Source organism: Chiloscyllium plagiosum, unplaced genomic scaffold (assembly GCF_037043375.1).
Source record: "Chiloscyllium plagiosum isolate Xiang-an unplaced genomic scaffold, Cpla_swu_hap1 HiC_scaffold_32, whole genome shotgun sequence".
Lineage (NCBI taxonomy): Eukaryota > Metazoa > Chordata > Chondrichthyes > Orectolobiformes > Hemiscylliidae > Chiloscyllium > Chiloscyllium plagiosum.
In genome coordinates this window covers 351,270-367,233 of record NW_028270170.1, presented here as the reverse complement: position 1 = coordinate 367,233, position 15,964 = coordinate 351,270, and the positions used below count along the sequence as shown (strand labels likewise).

Below are 15,964 nucleotides of genomic sequence, written 5' to 3'. Positions count from 1 at the left end.
GTGGTCTCCTCTACTTCGGGGAAACAAAGCGTAGACTGAGTGACCGCATCATAGTTCTGCCTGCAAAAAAGACCCTGACCTTCAAGTTGCTTGCTACTTAAACACTGTTCACTGGCCAACAACTCTGTCTCAGGCTTGCTATAATGCTCCAACAAAACTCAGCGCAAGCTGGAAGAACAACACTTTATTTTCCGCTTGGGGATTACAGGATGTCTCTGGTTAGGTCAGCATTTATTGCCCATTCCTAATTATCTAGAGGGCAATTAAAAGTCAATCACATCTTTGTGTCTGGAGTCATGCAGAAGCCAGACCAACTAAGAATGGCAGATTTCCTTCTCTAAGGGATATTAGTAAAGAAGCTGGGTTTTAATGACAATCATGATGGCTACATAGTCATCATGATGCCAGGTCTTTTGTTCTAAATGTTTATTGAAGTCAACGGATGGCACAGTAGTTAGCATTGCTGCCTCACAGCGCCAGTGACTCTGGTTCGATTCCAGTCTCAAGTGACTGTCTGTGTGGAGTTTGTACATTCTCCCTGTCTGCTTGGGTTGCCTCCCATAATCCAAACGTGCAGGTTAGGTGAATTCGCCAGGCTAAATTGCCCATTGGTGTTCAAGGATGTGTAGGTTAGATGCATTAGTAAGGAGTAAATGTAGAGTAATAGGGTAGGGGAATGTTTGGGTGGGATACTCTTCAGAGGGTCAGTGTGGACTTGTTAGGCCGAAGAGCCTGTTTGCACACTGTAGGGATTCTATGACCTTGCAGCCCTCCAGACTCTATATTGAGTTCAATAATTTTTGGGCCTGAACTTCCCCATGTCCTAGCCTCCTACCACACACACCAGGCCATGTTATCACATGTTCTGCCATTACACTACCTATTGTTCACGCTAACAGTCTCCATTAACAGCTATTCACAGTCCCAGCCAGTTCATCATTGACTCCTTTGTCCAACTGTTCTTCTGTCTCTTTGAGCTCTGTCTTTACCTATTGTTTACTCCTTACCCCCAATCTGCCACCCTATCTTCTGCATATAAATCAACATTTTCCTAGCTATCATCAGTTCTGAGAAAAGGTCACCAAAGCTTAATTTTGATTTCTCTTCAGAGGTGCTGGCAGACCTGCTGAACTTTTCCACTTCTGTTTTACTTTAGATTTTGCCTGACCTGTTTCTGCAAATAAATTCCCTCTTTGCAGTGAAAATCAAGCCTCACTCTTCATGAAGTTTTTACAAAAGTTAAAGGTGTTAGTTATGTTCACAAAATTGCCCAATTTACTTGATTGTCAGACCCAGGTTGATAGAAAGCACTGACAGGTTTCTATACTGAACAAGAATGGCTATTTACTGCAAGTAATTACACTGTAATTACAGTTAAACAGTTATATACCATCAGTATATAATAATTAAACTAATTAAAACTCCTTTATAAACTCTGCCTTACAAATACAGACAGGGCAAAAATATATACAGATGGAGGTGAAAAACTGGAAAATCATTTCAGCTTTCTTTGTCCACAAATTCTGTTGAGATGGTTCTTGTTTATCCAAAGGTTTCTTCCTGGGTTCCCTTTCTAAAAGCTTCCACTGGTTTGTAAGGGGCACAGGATAGCTGGTTTACTTGTAAAATGTCTGTTTTATCATTAAAAGTCACAGCATACAGGAACTGCTGAAGGAAAGATTAACTGGTTTCTTCAAGTTTAAAGTAAATTTTACTGCAGAAGAGAAGAAACAGCTTCCAGGTTGGTGGAGATCACATCTCTTCACTTTAGCTTCTTTCTAACAGCAAGCTGTTCAGTTAACTGACAACCAATCTCTCAGTTGTCAGCAGGCAAAGGACTTTTGTCATTGGGCTATATACGAGTGACCAGTTTTCAATTAACTTGTTGCCATCTAGCTGCATCTGTGCATAACCCATTGGTTCCTGTTCATCTGCAATCACTCAATTGCTGCTTGTTGAAACAGCTATTTGCCATGGTTGCCGGGTTATATACCATCAATAAAACATGAAGAAATCCTTCCAGAACATGCATTTTATAGCCGTTCTTCCCCATTTCAGTCCACATTTTTTTAAAAAAGCATAATAGAATGAGATCCTTACAAATCCCATACAAATTGGTCCAAAGTATACATTTTGCTAAAGTGGTAGGTGTCTGCACATCAAGCTGGAGAAGGTCCTGAGGGATAGGATCTATTTATATTTGGAAGAGAATGGGCTTATCAGTGATAGGCAGCATGGTTTTGTTCGGGGGAGATTGTGCTTTACCAACTAAATAGAGTTCTTTGAGGAAGTGACTAAGTTGATAGATGAAGGAAGGGCTGTAGATGTCATATACATGGACTTTGATAAGGCGTTTGATAAGGTTCCCCATGGTAAACTAAGGGAGAAAGTGAAGTCACATGGTGTGCAGGGTGTTTTAGCTAGGTGGATAAAGAACTGGTTGAGCAACAGGAGACAGAGAGTAGTAGTTAAAGGGAGTTCTTGAAATGGAGAAAGGTGATCAGTGCTGGGGCCACTGTTGTTTATGATATACATAAATGCTGTGGAAGAGGGCATTGATGGTCTGATCAGTAAGTTTGCAGATGACATGAAGATTGGTGGAGTAGCAGAAAGCATAGGGGACTGTCAAAGAATACAGGAGAATATAGATAGACTGGAGAGTTGGGTGCAAATGGAGTTCAATCTGGGCAAATGTGAGGTGATGCATTTTGGAAGGTCTAATTCTAGAGTGAACTATACTGTAAACAGAAGAGCATGAGGAAAAGTTGATGACCAGAGAGATCTGTGAGTTCAGGTGCACTGTACCTTGAATGTGGCTGCACAGGTGGATAGAGTGGTCGAGAAGGCATATTAGATTAGATTAGATTAGATTAGATTAGATTAGATTAGATTAGATTCCTACAGTCTGGAAACAGGCCATTTGACCCAACAAGTCCACACTGACCCTCTGAACAGTAACCCACCCAGACCCATTCCTCTACATTTACCCTTAACTAATGCACCTAACACTATGGGCAATTTAGCATGACCAGTTCACCTGACCTGCACATCTTTGGACTGTGGGAGGAAACCCATGCAGACAAGGGGAGAATGCGTAAACTCCGCACAAACAGTTACCTGAGGCTGGAATCAAACCCGGGTCCGTGGCACTGTGAGGCAGCAGTGCTAACCACTGAGCCACCGTGCTGCCCCAGGGTTGCCTTCATCACAAGGGGTATTGAGTATAAGAGCTGGCAGGTCATGTTAAATTGTACAAGACTTTGGTTTGCATTTAGAATACTGTGTGCAGTTCTGGTCGTCACATTACCAAAAGGATGTGGACGCTTTGGAGAGGGTGCAGAGAAGGTTTACGAGGATGTTGCCTGGTATGGAAGGTGCTAGCTATGAAGAGAGGTTGAGTAGGTTAGGATTGTTTTCATTAGAAAAAAAAGAGATTGAGGGGGGACTTGATTGAGGTCTACAAAATCATGAAGGGTATAGACAGGGTCGATAGAGATAAGCTTTTTCCCAGGGTGAGGGATTCAATAACGAGAGGTCACGCGTTCGAGGTGAGAGGAGAAAACTTTAAGGGGGATACAGGCGGTAAATACTTTACACAGAGGGTGGTAGGTGCCTGGAATGCATTGCCAGCAGAAGTAGTAGAGGCAAGCAGGCTAGATTCATTTAAGGTGCGTCTGGCCAGATGCATCAGTAGGTGGGGAGCAGAGAGATACAGATCCTTAGGAATTGGGCGATAGGTTTAGACAGTGGATTTGGATCAGCACAGGCTTGGAGGGCCAAAGGGCCTGTTCCTGGGCTGTAAATTTTCTTTGTTTTCTCCCCCCCACCACCCAAATTCTGAAAGGATTTTCAGATCTTCCTTTTAAACAAAAATCCTTTATTGGAAGTAACCAGCAGCCACCTGCATTTATTTTGAAATTGGAGCTGTATAGAACATTTGTTAGGCCACACCTGGAATACTGAGTGCAGTTCTGGACTCCATTCTGTAGGTAAGGTGTAATTGCTCTAGGCAAAGTGTAGAGGTGATTCACCTGTATGTTGCTTAGGATGAAGTGTTTCGGCTATGAAGAGAAACTACGTGGTTCATGTTGTTTTCCTCTGAGCAGAGAAGCCTGATTGGCGGAACCTGATTGAAGTCTACAAAGTTATAGTAGGGAGAAAGTTTTCTCCTTAAAAAGCATAGAGCTAAGGTAAGGGGGAGGAGGTTTAGAAGGGATTTAAAGTGAAATGTTTTTATCCAGAGGATTGTGGGTATTTAGAACTCTCTGCCTGAAATGCTGGTGGAGGTGGGAAAAGTATATAGACGAACACTTGGAACACCATAGCATTTAGGTCTATAAACAAGTGCTGGGAAGTGGGATTAGAGTCGATAGATACTTCATGCTAGCATGGACTCAATGAGCTGAATTACCTTTTCCACACTAAAATAATCTATAATGTTTCATCACAAATGCCCCAACCCCCGTACTTTTTACTATTGTGAATTATTATATGTTTCCACAGTCAGCAATCCATCCTACTGCTTGTTTCCTCACTCTGTATTCTGTGACCTTCCTCATCAGTCTTTTTGAGCATTGTCAAGGCTTTCTGATAGTTTATTTCCACTTTATTATCATTGTGTGCTCTCTCTTACCACCTCAAAAAATAAATAATTTTAGTCAAGCAAATTTTTTTTACTTTTTATATCTACTTTGACTATTCACACTTATTTTCTTTTCTAGATGTTCTTCTAGTTTCATCTTTAGTATGGATTTCACTTTTTCTCTCATCACTTCTATAAGTTTGTTATTTTAATGAAATATACATTTCCTACAATCTTTTGAATATCTGTTTTAAATGTTTCTCATTTGTGTTACCGTATTAAAAACTGCTTGAAGCCCTGCCGTGGCTTGTTGAAAGAAAAATCAAGTCTGCAAGCTAGAAAATGTTGTATTCTAGATGTGTTTCAATTAAAAGCATAGAAGTGATTGTGTTGAAGGTAAGATTGCACAAAAAAGTGAAAGGCTTACAAATGAATACTTGTTCTTTTGGAAGTTAATGTTTTTACAGGTCCAGTTTCTGGTTATTGATTGCAGTTGCTTGAGATTTTGCAACTTCTGAGAACTGGAAACATGGTCTGAAACTTGCTTTGTGATTTGGGTTTTGTAGTGTTCCTGGAATCGAATCATTTGCTGTTTTGTTTGAGGCAATACAGTAACAATGGAACAGAATTTGTTATTAAGTCTTTGCAGTAGCAGTTCCTTTCATCACATTTAATCTTTTATTTCAGGCTGCAGTGAAAGCTCTGGAGCAGCTAACTCAAGATGGTAAAATAAAGGAAAAGGTTTATGGGAAACAGAAAATCTACTTTGCTGATCAGGTGAGAAAGTGAGCTTTTTTATGATAACACTTGTACTGAAATGTAGTGATTGGTTTTGCAGAGATATTTAATTGATTAATTTGTGTTTGGGTACGTCATTCTCCAAAAATCAGGAGTTTGTCTCTTACTAGCACTTTGAAAGTACAAAGTAGGGAAACAAGAGCTTGAACGTTCGACACTGACCTCGAAATCACAACTATCCTTTACAATATTTAAGATTAATAGGTTAGTTTCATGAAATATATTTTCCTTCAGCTAAAATTAAATTTCAGTTGATTTGTTTTTCTATGGACTTTTAGTAATCTATTTTTGAAGGCAACTTGTGAAGTTTGAAATAAGCCTTGTCTGATCAAATAGCTGGTTATTGAATATACTGTAATGTGATGATGTTAGAGAATAGGTGAGATTTTGTTTGCTCTGTTTCATAAGATCTTACTAACTGTGTTCAGCGTTTAGATAGCTTAGTTTGTTTTATTCTCCCATTTTCCTTTATAAAATGAACTTATATTTTATTGTTGAGAAAATCTGCAGCCATGTGGGAAGTTGGTTGTGGCTATTGGAAGTCCATTTTTTGACAAGAAGATTTCATTGTAGGAGTTTTTCAAAGTATTGCTTGACCTCTATCCATCTTCAGCTACTTCATAACTAGCCAGAGGAGCTTCATTTACTTGATCCTGAGTATGGTGGGGGGACAGTCTTATGAGGAGATATTGAGGAGGTTGGGCCTCTGTCCTTCAGAATTTAGTAATTAATGACCTTATTGAAAGATATAAGATTTTTCTGTGCTTGACAGGGTTGATGTGAAGACATTGTTTTGACAGAGTTGAGGACTAGATGGCATAATCTCAGTATGAGATCACCCATTCAAGTCAGAGGTGAGAAGTCTCTTCTCTCAAAAAGTAGTGAATTTGGAATTTTTTAGTGCAGGAAGTTGAATCATTAAGAACACTCCTGGATCAAATGGTTAGATTTTTCATCAGTAAACAAAGACGTTTATGGAGAAAAAGGCAAGAAAGTGGCTGTGAATGTAATCAGATCAGCCATGATCTTACTGAATAGTAGAGTAGACTTGATGGGTTGAATGCAGTACTCCTGCTCATACACCTTATGATTTTAATGGCTTAATCTTCCCTCAATTATAAGGTCAGGCTGTGGATGTTCAATTATCGGAGAACAATATCCATCACTATTTGTCCCTTTTGAAATACTGAAGCAGTCTGCATTCATATACAGTCAGTTGTGGTCAAAATTTGTAGCTTGGGCTTATGAGTGACAAGTAACATTTCGCCACACAGGATTGGGAAAAGACCATCTCTAACAAGGGAGAATTCCCATTACCCTTTGACATTGAATGGAGCTTGATTCCTGATGAAGAGGTTATGCTTGAAACATTGATTCTCCTACTGCTTGGATGCTGTCTGACCGGCTATGCTTTTCTAGCACCACACTCTGACTCTGATCTCCAGTTTCTGCAGTCCTCACTTTCTCCCTAAACTAGACCAGCCATATAAATATTGTGGCTACAAGAGTAAGTGAAAGGGTGGAAGGAACTCTGCTCCTGACACTAGTGATTGAATAAGAAATATAACAGAACTTATTAATTAGGTGACCTCAACTATCGAGAAGTGCAGCAATGGTGTTGGAGTTTCATCACCTCCAAGTTCCACAGCAATGTTTTTGATAACTCACAAGATGTACGAGCAGAAGTAGGGCATTCAGCCCATCAAGTTGACTCCACTATTCAATAAGATTGTGGCTAATCTGATTACATTCACAGCCACTTTCCTGCCTTTTTCCCCATAACCCTTGTTTTCCGTTTCATGTTGTCAGCGGCAGTTGAAGTGGGAGGAGCGACAGTGAGGACCAGAGGTCCACCGGGAAGGTAAATTTAAAGTATATAAACTTACCTCATATATAGGCAGAGTGCATTCTGAGCAGGAGCGGACACAGGACTGCTGGGTAAGTGAGGTTACATATTTGCTTTATGTGAAACACTACTCAGGTAGTGTCTCCCATCCGTCCTCCTCTAACTAAAAAAAAATGGTTCTGTGCGCCGGATTGGTAAGTGGGCTAGTTTTGATGTTTTCTTATTTTTTAATAGTCCTGTTGATAATTTAGAATAGTGGGAATGGAGGTTAGGGCAGTTGAATGTTCCACCTGCAGAATGTTGGAGGTAAGGGTCACCACTAGTGTCCCTGCTAACTGCATCTGTGGGAATTGCACCCAACTCCTCCTCCTCCCATTAGGGAACTGGAACTGGAGCTGGATGAACTTCGGATCATTCGGGAGGTGGAGGGGGTTATTGAGAGGAGTTACAGGGAGGTAGTCACACCTCAGATACAAGAAGAAGGTAGATGGGTTAGCATCAGGGGACAGCAGGCAGTGGAGGAATCCTCTGTGGCCGTTCCCCTCAAAAAAAAGTATACCACTTTGGATACTTTTGGGGTGGGGTGCCTTACCAGGGTTAAGCAATGGGGCACAGATCTCTGGCACAGAGTCTGTTCCTGTTGATCAGAAAGGAAGGCGGAAGAGGAGCAGCGCATTAGTCATTAAGGATTCCATAGTTAGGGGGACAGATAGGAAGTTCTGTGGGAACAAGAGAGACTCACGGTTGGTGTGTTGCCTTCCATCGCCAGGATTCGCAATGTCTCTGATCATGTTTTTGGGATCCTTGAGGGGGAAGGCAGGGGGAGCAGCCCCCAGTCGTAGTCCACATAGCCACCAATGACATAGGTAGGAAGAGAGATGGGGATTTAAGGCAGAAATTTAGGGAGGTATGGTGGAAGCTTAGAGCTAGGACAAACAGAGTTGTTGTCTCTGGTTTGTTGCCCGTGCCATGTGCCAGTGAGGCGAGGAATAGGGAGAGAGAGAATTTGAACACGTGGCTACAGGGAGGGTGCAGGAGGGAGGGTTTTGGATTCCTGGATAATTGGGGCTCTTTCTCGGGTAGGGGGGGAACTCTACAAACAGGATGGTCTTCACCTGAACCAGAGGGGTACCAATATCCTGGGGGGGGGACGTTTGGTATTGCTGTTTATGAGGGTTTAAACTAATTCAACTAACCCAAATTGTAGTTCGAGTATACAGGAGATTGAGAGTAGTAAGACCTGAAATAAGGGATCAGGGTTGCAAGAGTGCACCAGCAAGCAAGAATTTGGTTTGAAGTACGTCTACTTCAACGCCAGGAGCATCCAGAATAAGGTGTGTGAACTTGCAGCATGGGTTTGTACCTAGGATTTTGATGTTGTGACCATTTCGGAGACATGGATAGAGCAAGGAGAGGAATGGTTGTTGCACGTTCTTGGATTCAGATGTTTCATTAAGAGCAGAGAAGATGGTGAAAGAGGGGCTGGTGTGGCATTGTTGGTCAAGGACAGTATTATGGTTGCAGAAAGGACTTCTGAGGAATCGTCTACTGATGTAGACTGAGGTTAGAAACAGGAAAGGAGGTCACCCTGTTGGAAGTTTTCTTTAGGCCTCCGAATAGTTCCAGAGATGTAGAGGAAAGGATAGCAAAGATGATTCTTAATAGGAGCAAGAGTGACAGGGTAGCTGTTATGGGGGCCTTTAACTTTCCAAATATTGACTGGAAACACTATAGTACGAGTACTATAGATGGGTCAGTTTTTGTCCAACTGTGCAGGAGGGTTTCTTGACACAGCACGTAGACAGGCCAACAAGGGGCAAGGCCACATTGGATTTGGTACTGAGTAATGAACCTTGACAGGTGTTAGAGTTGGAGGTAGGTGAGCACTTTGGTGATAGTGATCACAATTCGGATATATTGACTTTAGCAATGGAAAGGGATAGGCATACACTGCAGGACAAGTGTTAGAGTGGAAGGGTAATTACAATGCGATTATGCAAGATTTAGGATGCATAGGATGGAGAAGGAAACAGCAGGGGATGGGCACAATTGAAATGTGGAGCTTATTCAAGGACCAGCTACTTTGTGTCTTTGATAAGTATGTCAGGCAAAGAGGAAGTTGTTATGCACAGGAACCGTGGTTTCCTAAGGAAGTTACATCTCTTGTCAAGATGAAGAAGAAGGCTTATGTTAGGATGAGCTGTGAAGGCTCGGTTAGGGCACTTGAGAATTACAAGTTAGTCATGAAAGACCCAAAGAGAGAGTTAAGAAGAACCAAGAGGGGACATGAGAAGTTGTTGGTGGATAGGATTAAGGAAAACCCTAAAGCTTTCTATAGTTACATCAGGAATAAAGGAATAACTAGAATAAGATTAGGGCCAGTCAAGGATAGTAGTTGGAAGTTGTGCATGGAGTCAGAGGAGATAGGGGAGGCACTAAATGAATATTTTTTGTCAGTATTCACGCTAGAAAAAGACAACGTTGTTGAGGAGAATACTGAGATACAGGCTACCAGACTAGATACAATTGAGGTTCACAAGGAGGAGATATTAGCAATTCTGGCAAGTGTAAAAATAGCTAGGTCCCCAGGGCTGGATGGGATTTATCCTAGGATTCTCTGGGAAGCCAGGGAGGAGATTGCTGAGACTTTGGCTTTGATCTTTGTCGTCATCGTTTACAGGAATAGTGCCAGAAGACTGGTGGATAGCAAATGTTGTTCCCTTGCTCAAGAAGGGGAATAGAGACAACCTTGCTAATTATAGGCCAGTGAGCCTTACTTCGGTTGTGGGTAAAGTGTTGGAAAAGGTTATAAGAGATAGGATTTACAATCATCTGGAAAGGATTAAGTTGATTAGGGATAGTCAACATGGTTCTGTGAAGGGTAGGTTGTGCCTCACAAATCTTACTGAGTTCTTTGAGAAGGTGACCAAACAGGTGGGTGAGGGTAAAGCGGTTAATGTGGTGTCTATAGATTTCAGTAAAGTGTTTGATAAGGTTCCCTATGCTACTGCACAAAATACAGAGGCATGGGATTGAGGTGATTTAGCGGTTTGGATCAGAAATTGGCTAGCTGAAAGAAGACAGAGAGTGGTGGTTGATGGGAAATGTTCATCTGGGTGTTCGTTTTCTAGTGGTATATCGTAAGGATCTGTTTTGGGTCCACTGCTATTTGTCATTTTTATAAACGACCTGGGTGAGGCCGTAGAAGGATGAGTTAGTAAATTTGCGGATGACATGAAAGCCCGTGGAGTTGTGGATAGTGCAGAAAGATGTTGTAGGTTTCAGAGGGATGTAGATAAGTTGCAGAGCAGGGCTGAGAGATGGCAAATGGAGTTTAATGTGGAAAAAATGTGAGGTGAATTACTTTGACGGAGTAACAGGAATGCAGAATACTGGGCTAATGGTACGATTCTTGGTAGTGTAGATGAACAGAGAGATCTCAGTTTCCATGTACATAGATCCCTGAAAGTTGGCAATCAGATTGATAAGGTTGTTCAGAAGACATATGGTGTGTTAGCTTTTATTATAGAGTCATAGAGATGTACAGCATGGAAACAGACCCTTCGGTCCAACCTATCCATGCCGACCAGATATCCCAACCCAATCTAGTCCCGCCTGACAGCACCCGGCCCATATCCCTCCAAACCCTTCCTATTCAAAAACCCATCCAAATGCCTCTTAAATGTTGCGATTGTACCATGAGTTTCAGAGCCATAAGGTCATGCTGCAGCTGTACAAAACCCTGTTGTGGCTGCACTTGGAGTATTTTGTACAGTCCTGGTCACTCCATTATAGGAAGGATGTGGAAGCTTTGGAAAGGGTTCAGAGGAGATTTACTAGGATGTTGCCTGGTATGGAGGGAAGGTCTTATGAGGAAAGGTTGAGGGACTTGAGGCTGTTTTCATTAGAAAGAAAAAGGTTGAGAGGTGACTTAATTGAGACATATAAGATAATCAGAGGGTTAGAGCGGGTGGACAGTGAGAGCATATTTCCTTGATCGGTGATGGCTAGCACAAGGGGCCATAGCTTTAAATTGAGGGGTGATAGACATAGGATAGATGTCAGAAGTAGTTTCTTTACTCCTGAGAATAGTAGGGGTGTGGAACGCACTGCCTGCAACAGTAGTAGATTCACCAACTTTAAGGGCATTTAAATGGTTATTGGATAGTCATATGGATGAAAATGGAGTTGTGTAGGTTAGATGGGCTTCATGGATCAGTGGTGCTGGAAGAGCACAGCAATTCAGGCAGCATCCGAGGACAGGCAAAATCGACGTTTCGGGCAAAAGCCCTTCATCAGGAATAAAGGCAGAGAGACTGAAGCGTGGAGAGATAAGCTAGAGGAGGGTGGGGGTGGGGATAGAGTAGCATAGAGTACAATAGGTCAGTGGGGGCATGGAGGTGCTGGGCCTCCTCCATCGCTGCTCCCTCACCACCAGACGCATGGAGGAAGAACGCCTCATCTTCCGCCTCTGAACACTTCAACCCCAGGGCATCAATGTGGATTTCAACAGTTTCCTCATTTCCCCTACCCCCACCTCATCCTAGTTTCTAACCTCCAGCAACACGATCCCCTGACGTGTCCGGACTTGTCCGACCTACCTAGCTCCTTTTCCACCTATCCACTCCACCCTCTCCTCCCTGACCTATCACCTTCATCTCCTTCCCCACTGACCTATTGTACTCTATGCTACTCTATCCCCACCCCCACCCTCCTCTAGCTTATCTCTCCACGCTTCAGTCTCTCAGCCTTTATTCCTGATGAAGGGCTTTTGCCCGAAACGTCGATTTTGCCTGTCCTCGGATGCTGCCTGAATTGCTGTGCTCTTCCAGCACCACTGATCCAGAATCTGGTTTCCAGCATCTGCAGTCATTGTTTTTACCTAGATGGGCTTCAGACTGGTTTCACAGGTTGGTGCAACATTGAGGGCTGAAGGGCCTGTACTGCGCTGTTACGTTCTGTGTTCTAAATCTCAACAATCCTGAAATGTGCATGCATCCTTTATCATCACTGTGTCAAGATCCGTTGTTAGTTAGTTTTTCAAGATCTGCAATAATTCCTAATGTACACCACCAACTCAAGGTGATTAAGTTCATATGGTTTCAGTTACTCTCTGATTTCCTCTCTAGAGTCAGTTTGCAGCTGTTGGTGAAACTGATCTGAAGACCCTAGACAGTGAGATCAGTGAACTGAGTGAGAAGTTCCAAAATGTTCAACAGTGCTGTCGGCAAATGGAAGCAGGTGTGTTAGGAAGGAGGTGTTGAATTTTTAGAAGTTCAGTACGAAGGTTCAGAAATGCCTTTAATTAATTAAACTTGTTTTCTTTCCTATTCTTTTCTTATGTGGTGGGACTTGGCCAGGCTGTAAAGATACGGAAGAGCAAGCACTTGTAGGGATTTGAATGCAAGAGTAAGAACTTTAAATTTGAAGTTTGGGAACCACTAGCAGTGTTGTTCAATAAGCATACGAGTGATAAAATCAGTTAGCACAGAAGGCCACATAGCCCATTGTGACTTTGACTCTTTGAAAGAGCTATCCAATCAGTGCTGTTCTGCTGCACTTCGAAGAAAAGATTTATGATCAAAAATAAAATATTATGACTCAATCTGTTCCAGATAAATTAGAATCAAAGGTAAAATGTAAAATTGCAAAACTATTTAGGTGCAGTCAATGCGTATTCTTATGTTATGAAGGAGAAGATGAAAATATATAAGAACATAGGCAAAAGTAGCAGGAGTAGGCTATTTGACCCATGAGGCCTAGCCAGCTGTTTGACAAGATTATGGTTGCTGTGCCCGAGCCCTCAATTTCTTTTTTCATCAGCTGAGCACACCTGTCAACTCAGATTTCAAATATCCATTGACTTCCTCCGTAATACTTTTAGTGATCTAGCCTCCACAACTCTGAGGGTTAAGAATTCCAGACATTCATTGCCCTCAGGGATAAGAAATTCCTTTGAACCACGGATTTAAATGAGTGTCCCCTTTTCTATAAGTACGTCCCCGGGTTTGAGATTCCACCACTAGCAGAAACATCATCTGAGCATCTATCTTGTCAAGCCCCCTCAGAATCACTCTTCAGTCTTCTAAATGTAATGAAAAAAGGCCTAATCTTCTTAGCTGTTCTTGATAAATTAATCCTGTTATCCCAGAATGGAGACTAATGAATCTCTTTTGAGCTGCTTTTAATGTCGGTATACCCTTTTTTAAATAGAGGGACTAAAACTGTGTACAGCACTCTCGGTTTTACTTCATTGACATCCTGTACAGTTGTAACCAGACACGTTTGTTGTTAAATTCCAACCTCCTAACATAAAGACCAAAATTCCATCTTGCCTTAATTACTTGCTGCACTCTTATGCTAACTTTTTTGTACTTCATGTTTAAGAACATCCAAACTCCCCATGTTGCACTTTTGTGGAGTCTCTTTGATTCTTCTGACCAAAGTGCATGACCTCTCAATTTCCTATGTTAAATTCCATCCGCAAAAACATTGCCCGTTCACACAGCCCATCAATATCCCCTTGGAGATTTGCTATGTCCTCATCAGAGCATGCCTAATATAGATGGTAAGTAATTGGTATCCTAGAAGTGTTCCTTGTGGCACTTAACTATATGTTTTTGCAATCTGACAAAGTCTCATTAATCCCAAATCTGTCTTTTATATGTTAACCAATCCTAATCCTCAATCCATGCTAAAATAATACCCCAGTTTCTGTGAGTTTCAGTCTTCTGCGAGAACCTTTTATCAAATACCTTCTGAAATTCCAAATACACAATTTACTGGTTTCCTTTATCAGTTCTACTTTGTTGTATCCTTGAGGAACTCTAACAAATTTGTTAAACATGATTTCCCTTTCACAAAACCATGTTGACTGTATAACTGTTAGCTTTTCTAAATGACCTGCTGTTTCATACTTAATATTGCATTTTCCCAATGATAGATGTTAGGTGAACTGGCCTATAGTTTGCTGCTTTCTGTCTCCCTTTGAACAGGGCATCACATAATAACTTTGCCATCTGCTGGAACTGTTCTGGAATCCAGTGAGGTTTGGAATATTTTGACCAATGTCTCCACTATCTCGGCAGCCACGTCCTTTTAAACCCTTGGACACAGGAACTCAAGTTCTGGCGACATACCTATCTTTAGCCCCTGTAGTTTGTCAAATACATTTTTGTGATAGAGAGTGTTACAAAATCTTTTCTTTCATCAGAACCATGCTTATCTTTGAGATCATGATAGTTTGTCATCATGAAATCCGATCCAAAATATTGATTTAAATTATCTGCTATTTTCCATTCGCTATTGTCAGGTCCCAGTTGCATGTTCTAAAGGTGTTAGACTTACCATAACAGCTATCCTTTTATATATGAAGAAGTTCTTGCCAATTTGCTTTCATAATCAACTTTTTCCCTCTTTATTAACATTTAGTCATGGATGGTTGTTAAATAAACAAAAATCCTAATCCTCTGGCATGCCACTAGTTTTCACTGCTTTGTATGTCTTAGTTATTGACTGGATACTTTTCTTGACCAGCTTTATTAACCAAAGTGGGTCATCCTTCTCACTCAGTCCTTCGTTTTGATCAAAATAAGATTTTCCCTGAGCATTATGCTTATGTCTTCTAATGTGCATTCCTTGATCCTCCACTTAGTCCGTTCACACAACTTCTTCTTCATACCCCTGTATTGCCCTTATTTACGTTGAGTATTGGTTTGAGACCAGAGTTACTGTCCCTGAAATTGAATTTGAAATTCTACCACATTATGATCGCAACAACCTAAAGTATGTTAATTCTTATTAATCCTATCCTATTGCACATTATCATGATGATTGCTGTTATATAAAACTGACATATTCCATGGACTGAATTGGCTACCTTTTGTGATTGTTCTAGATTCTAGCCCTTTTAAAATCATAATTTGGAACATTGTGCAATTTTAGTTTATAGTTTCATAACCATAATGAACAGACTTTGAATGGATTGCAAAGAAAAGTGCAGAAGGATGATTTCAAATCTGAAATTTATTAGTGAAGGCTGAAAAGATGGATTCTTTTCTCTAAAAAAAAGTGGAGACTGAGGAGTTACTTGATGGATAAGAGATGATTTTGTTAGGGAAGGTTGGAAGAAAAAAGGTGTTTTCATTTGTGGAGTCTAAAATTAGAGATTGTCAAGCTCCTGTTCAGCTCAATGGGATTCTTCCTTAACCGTAGAGTTTTCAAGTGTATCATTCCTTCTTTGGGACAAACCCCTTTACTGTTCATTAACATTACTCTGAAGGCCCACGTACAAGAGAAAAGGTGGTTTGCTGGATTTATAACAATCCTGAATCTGGTGTAGATTATTGCCTAAAGTTTAGGCATGGAGCTGGTGTCATGCTCCTGACAAATATTCTCCAATCTCCCCTCACTGTATTTAATACATTTTTACAGCATCAGAACAACACAATTGATGTGGTTGTTGTTTGCAAAGATACGGGGATTAGTGATTGAACTTTTAAGGATGGGGATGATAACTACATGGGATAAATTTGGGAGGCCAACGGTATTTGAAAAGAATGAGCTTTCAACAATTTCAGATGACATAGAAATACAAAGGAAAACTGGATACTCAGCAGTATACTCTGAATAGGATTGAGATACAGGATAATCTTGGAGAGGCCATGACCCAAAGCTGCGAAGAAAGTTTTGCAGTTACACAAGACCTCAAAACCTTGGTGACGCAAAAGTGCCTCAAA

The 15,964-nt window shown here is 41.2% G+C and overlaps 1 protein-coding gene across 4 annotated transcripts in view; it reads left to right on the top strand.

Annotated features, from left to right (window-relative positions):
- The window catches only part of psmc3ip (PSMC3 interacting protein), a 114,115-nt gene that overhangs the window by 9,349 nt on the left and 88,802 nt on the right, over positions 1–15,964 (top strand). For all 4 annotated transcript variants that reach the window (XM_087977678.1, XM_043721582.2, XM_043721581.2 and 1 more), the window contains exons 3-4: positions 5,270–5,359; positions 12,356–12,467. In XM_087977678.1, the coding sequence (XP_087833804.1) occupies positions 5,270–5,359; positions 12,356–12,467 (202 nt within the window). The remainder of the gene's footprint in view (positions 1–5,269; positions 5,360–12,355; positions 12,468–15,964) is intronic.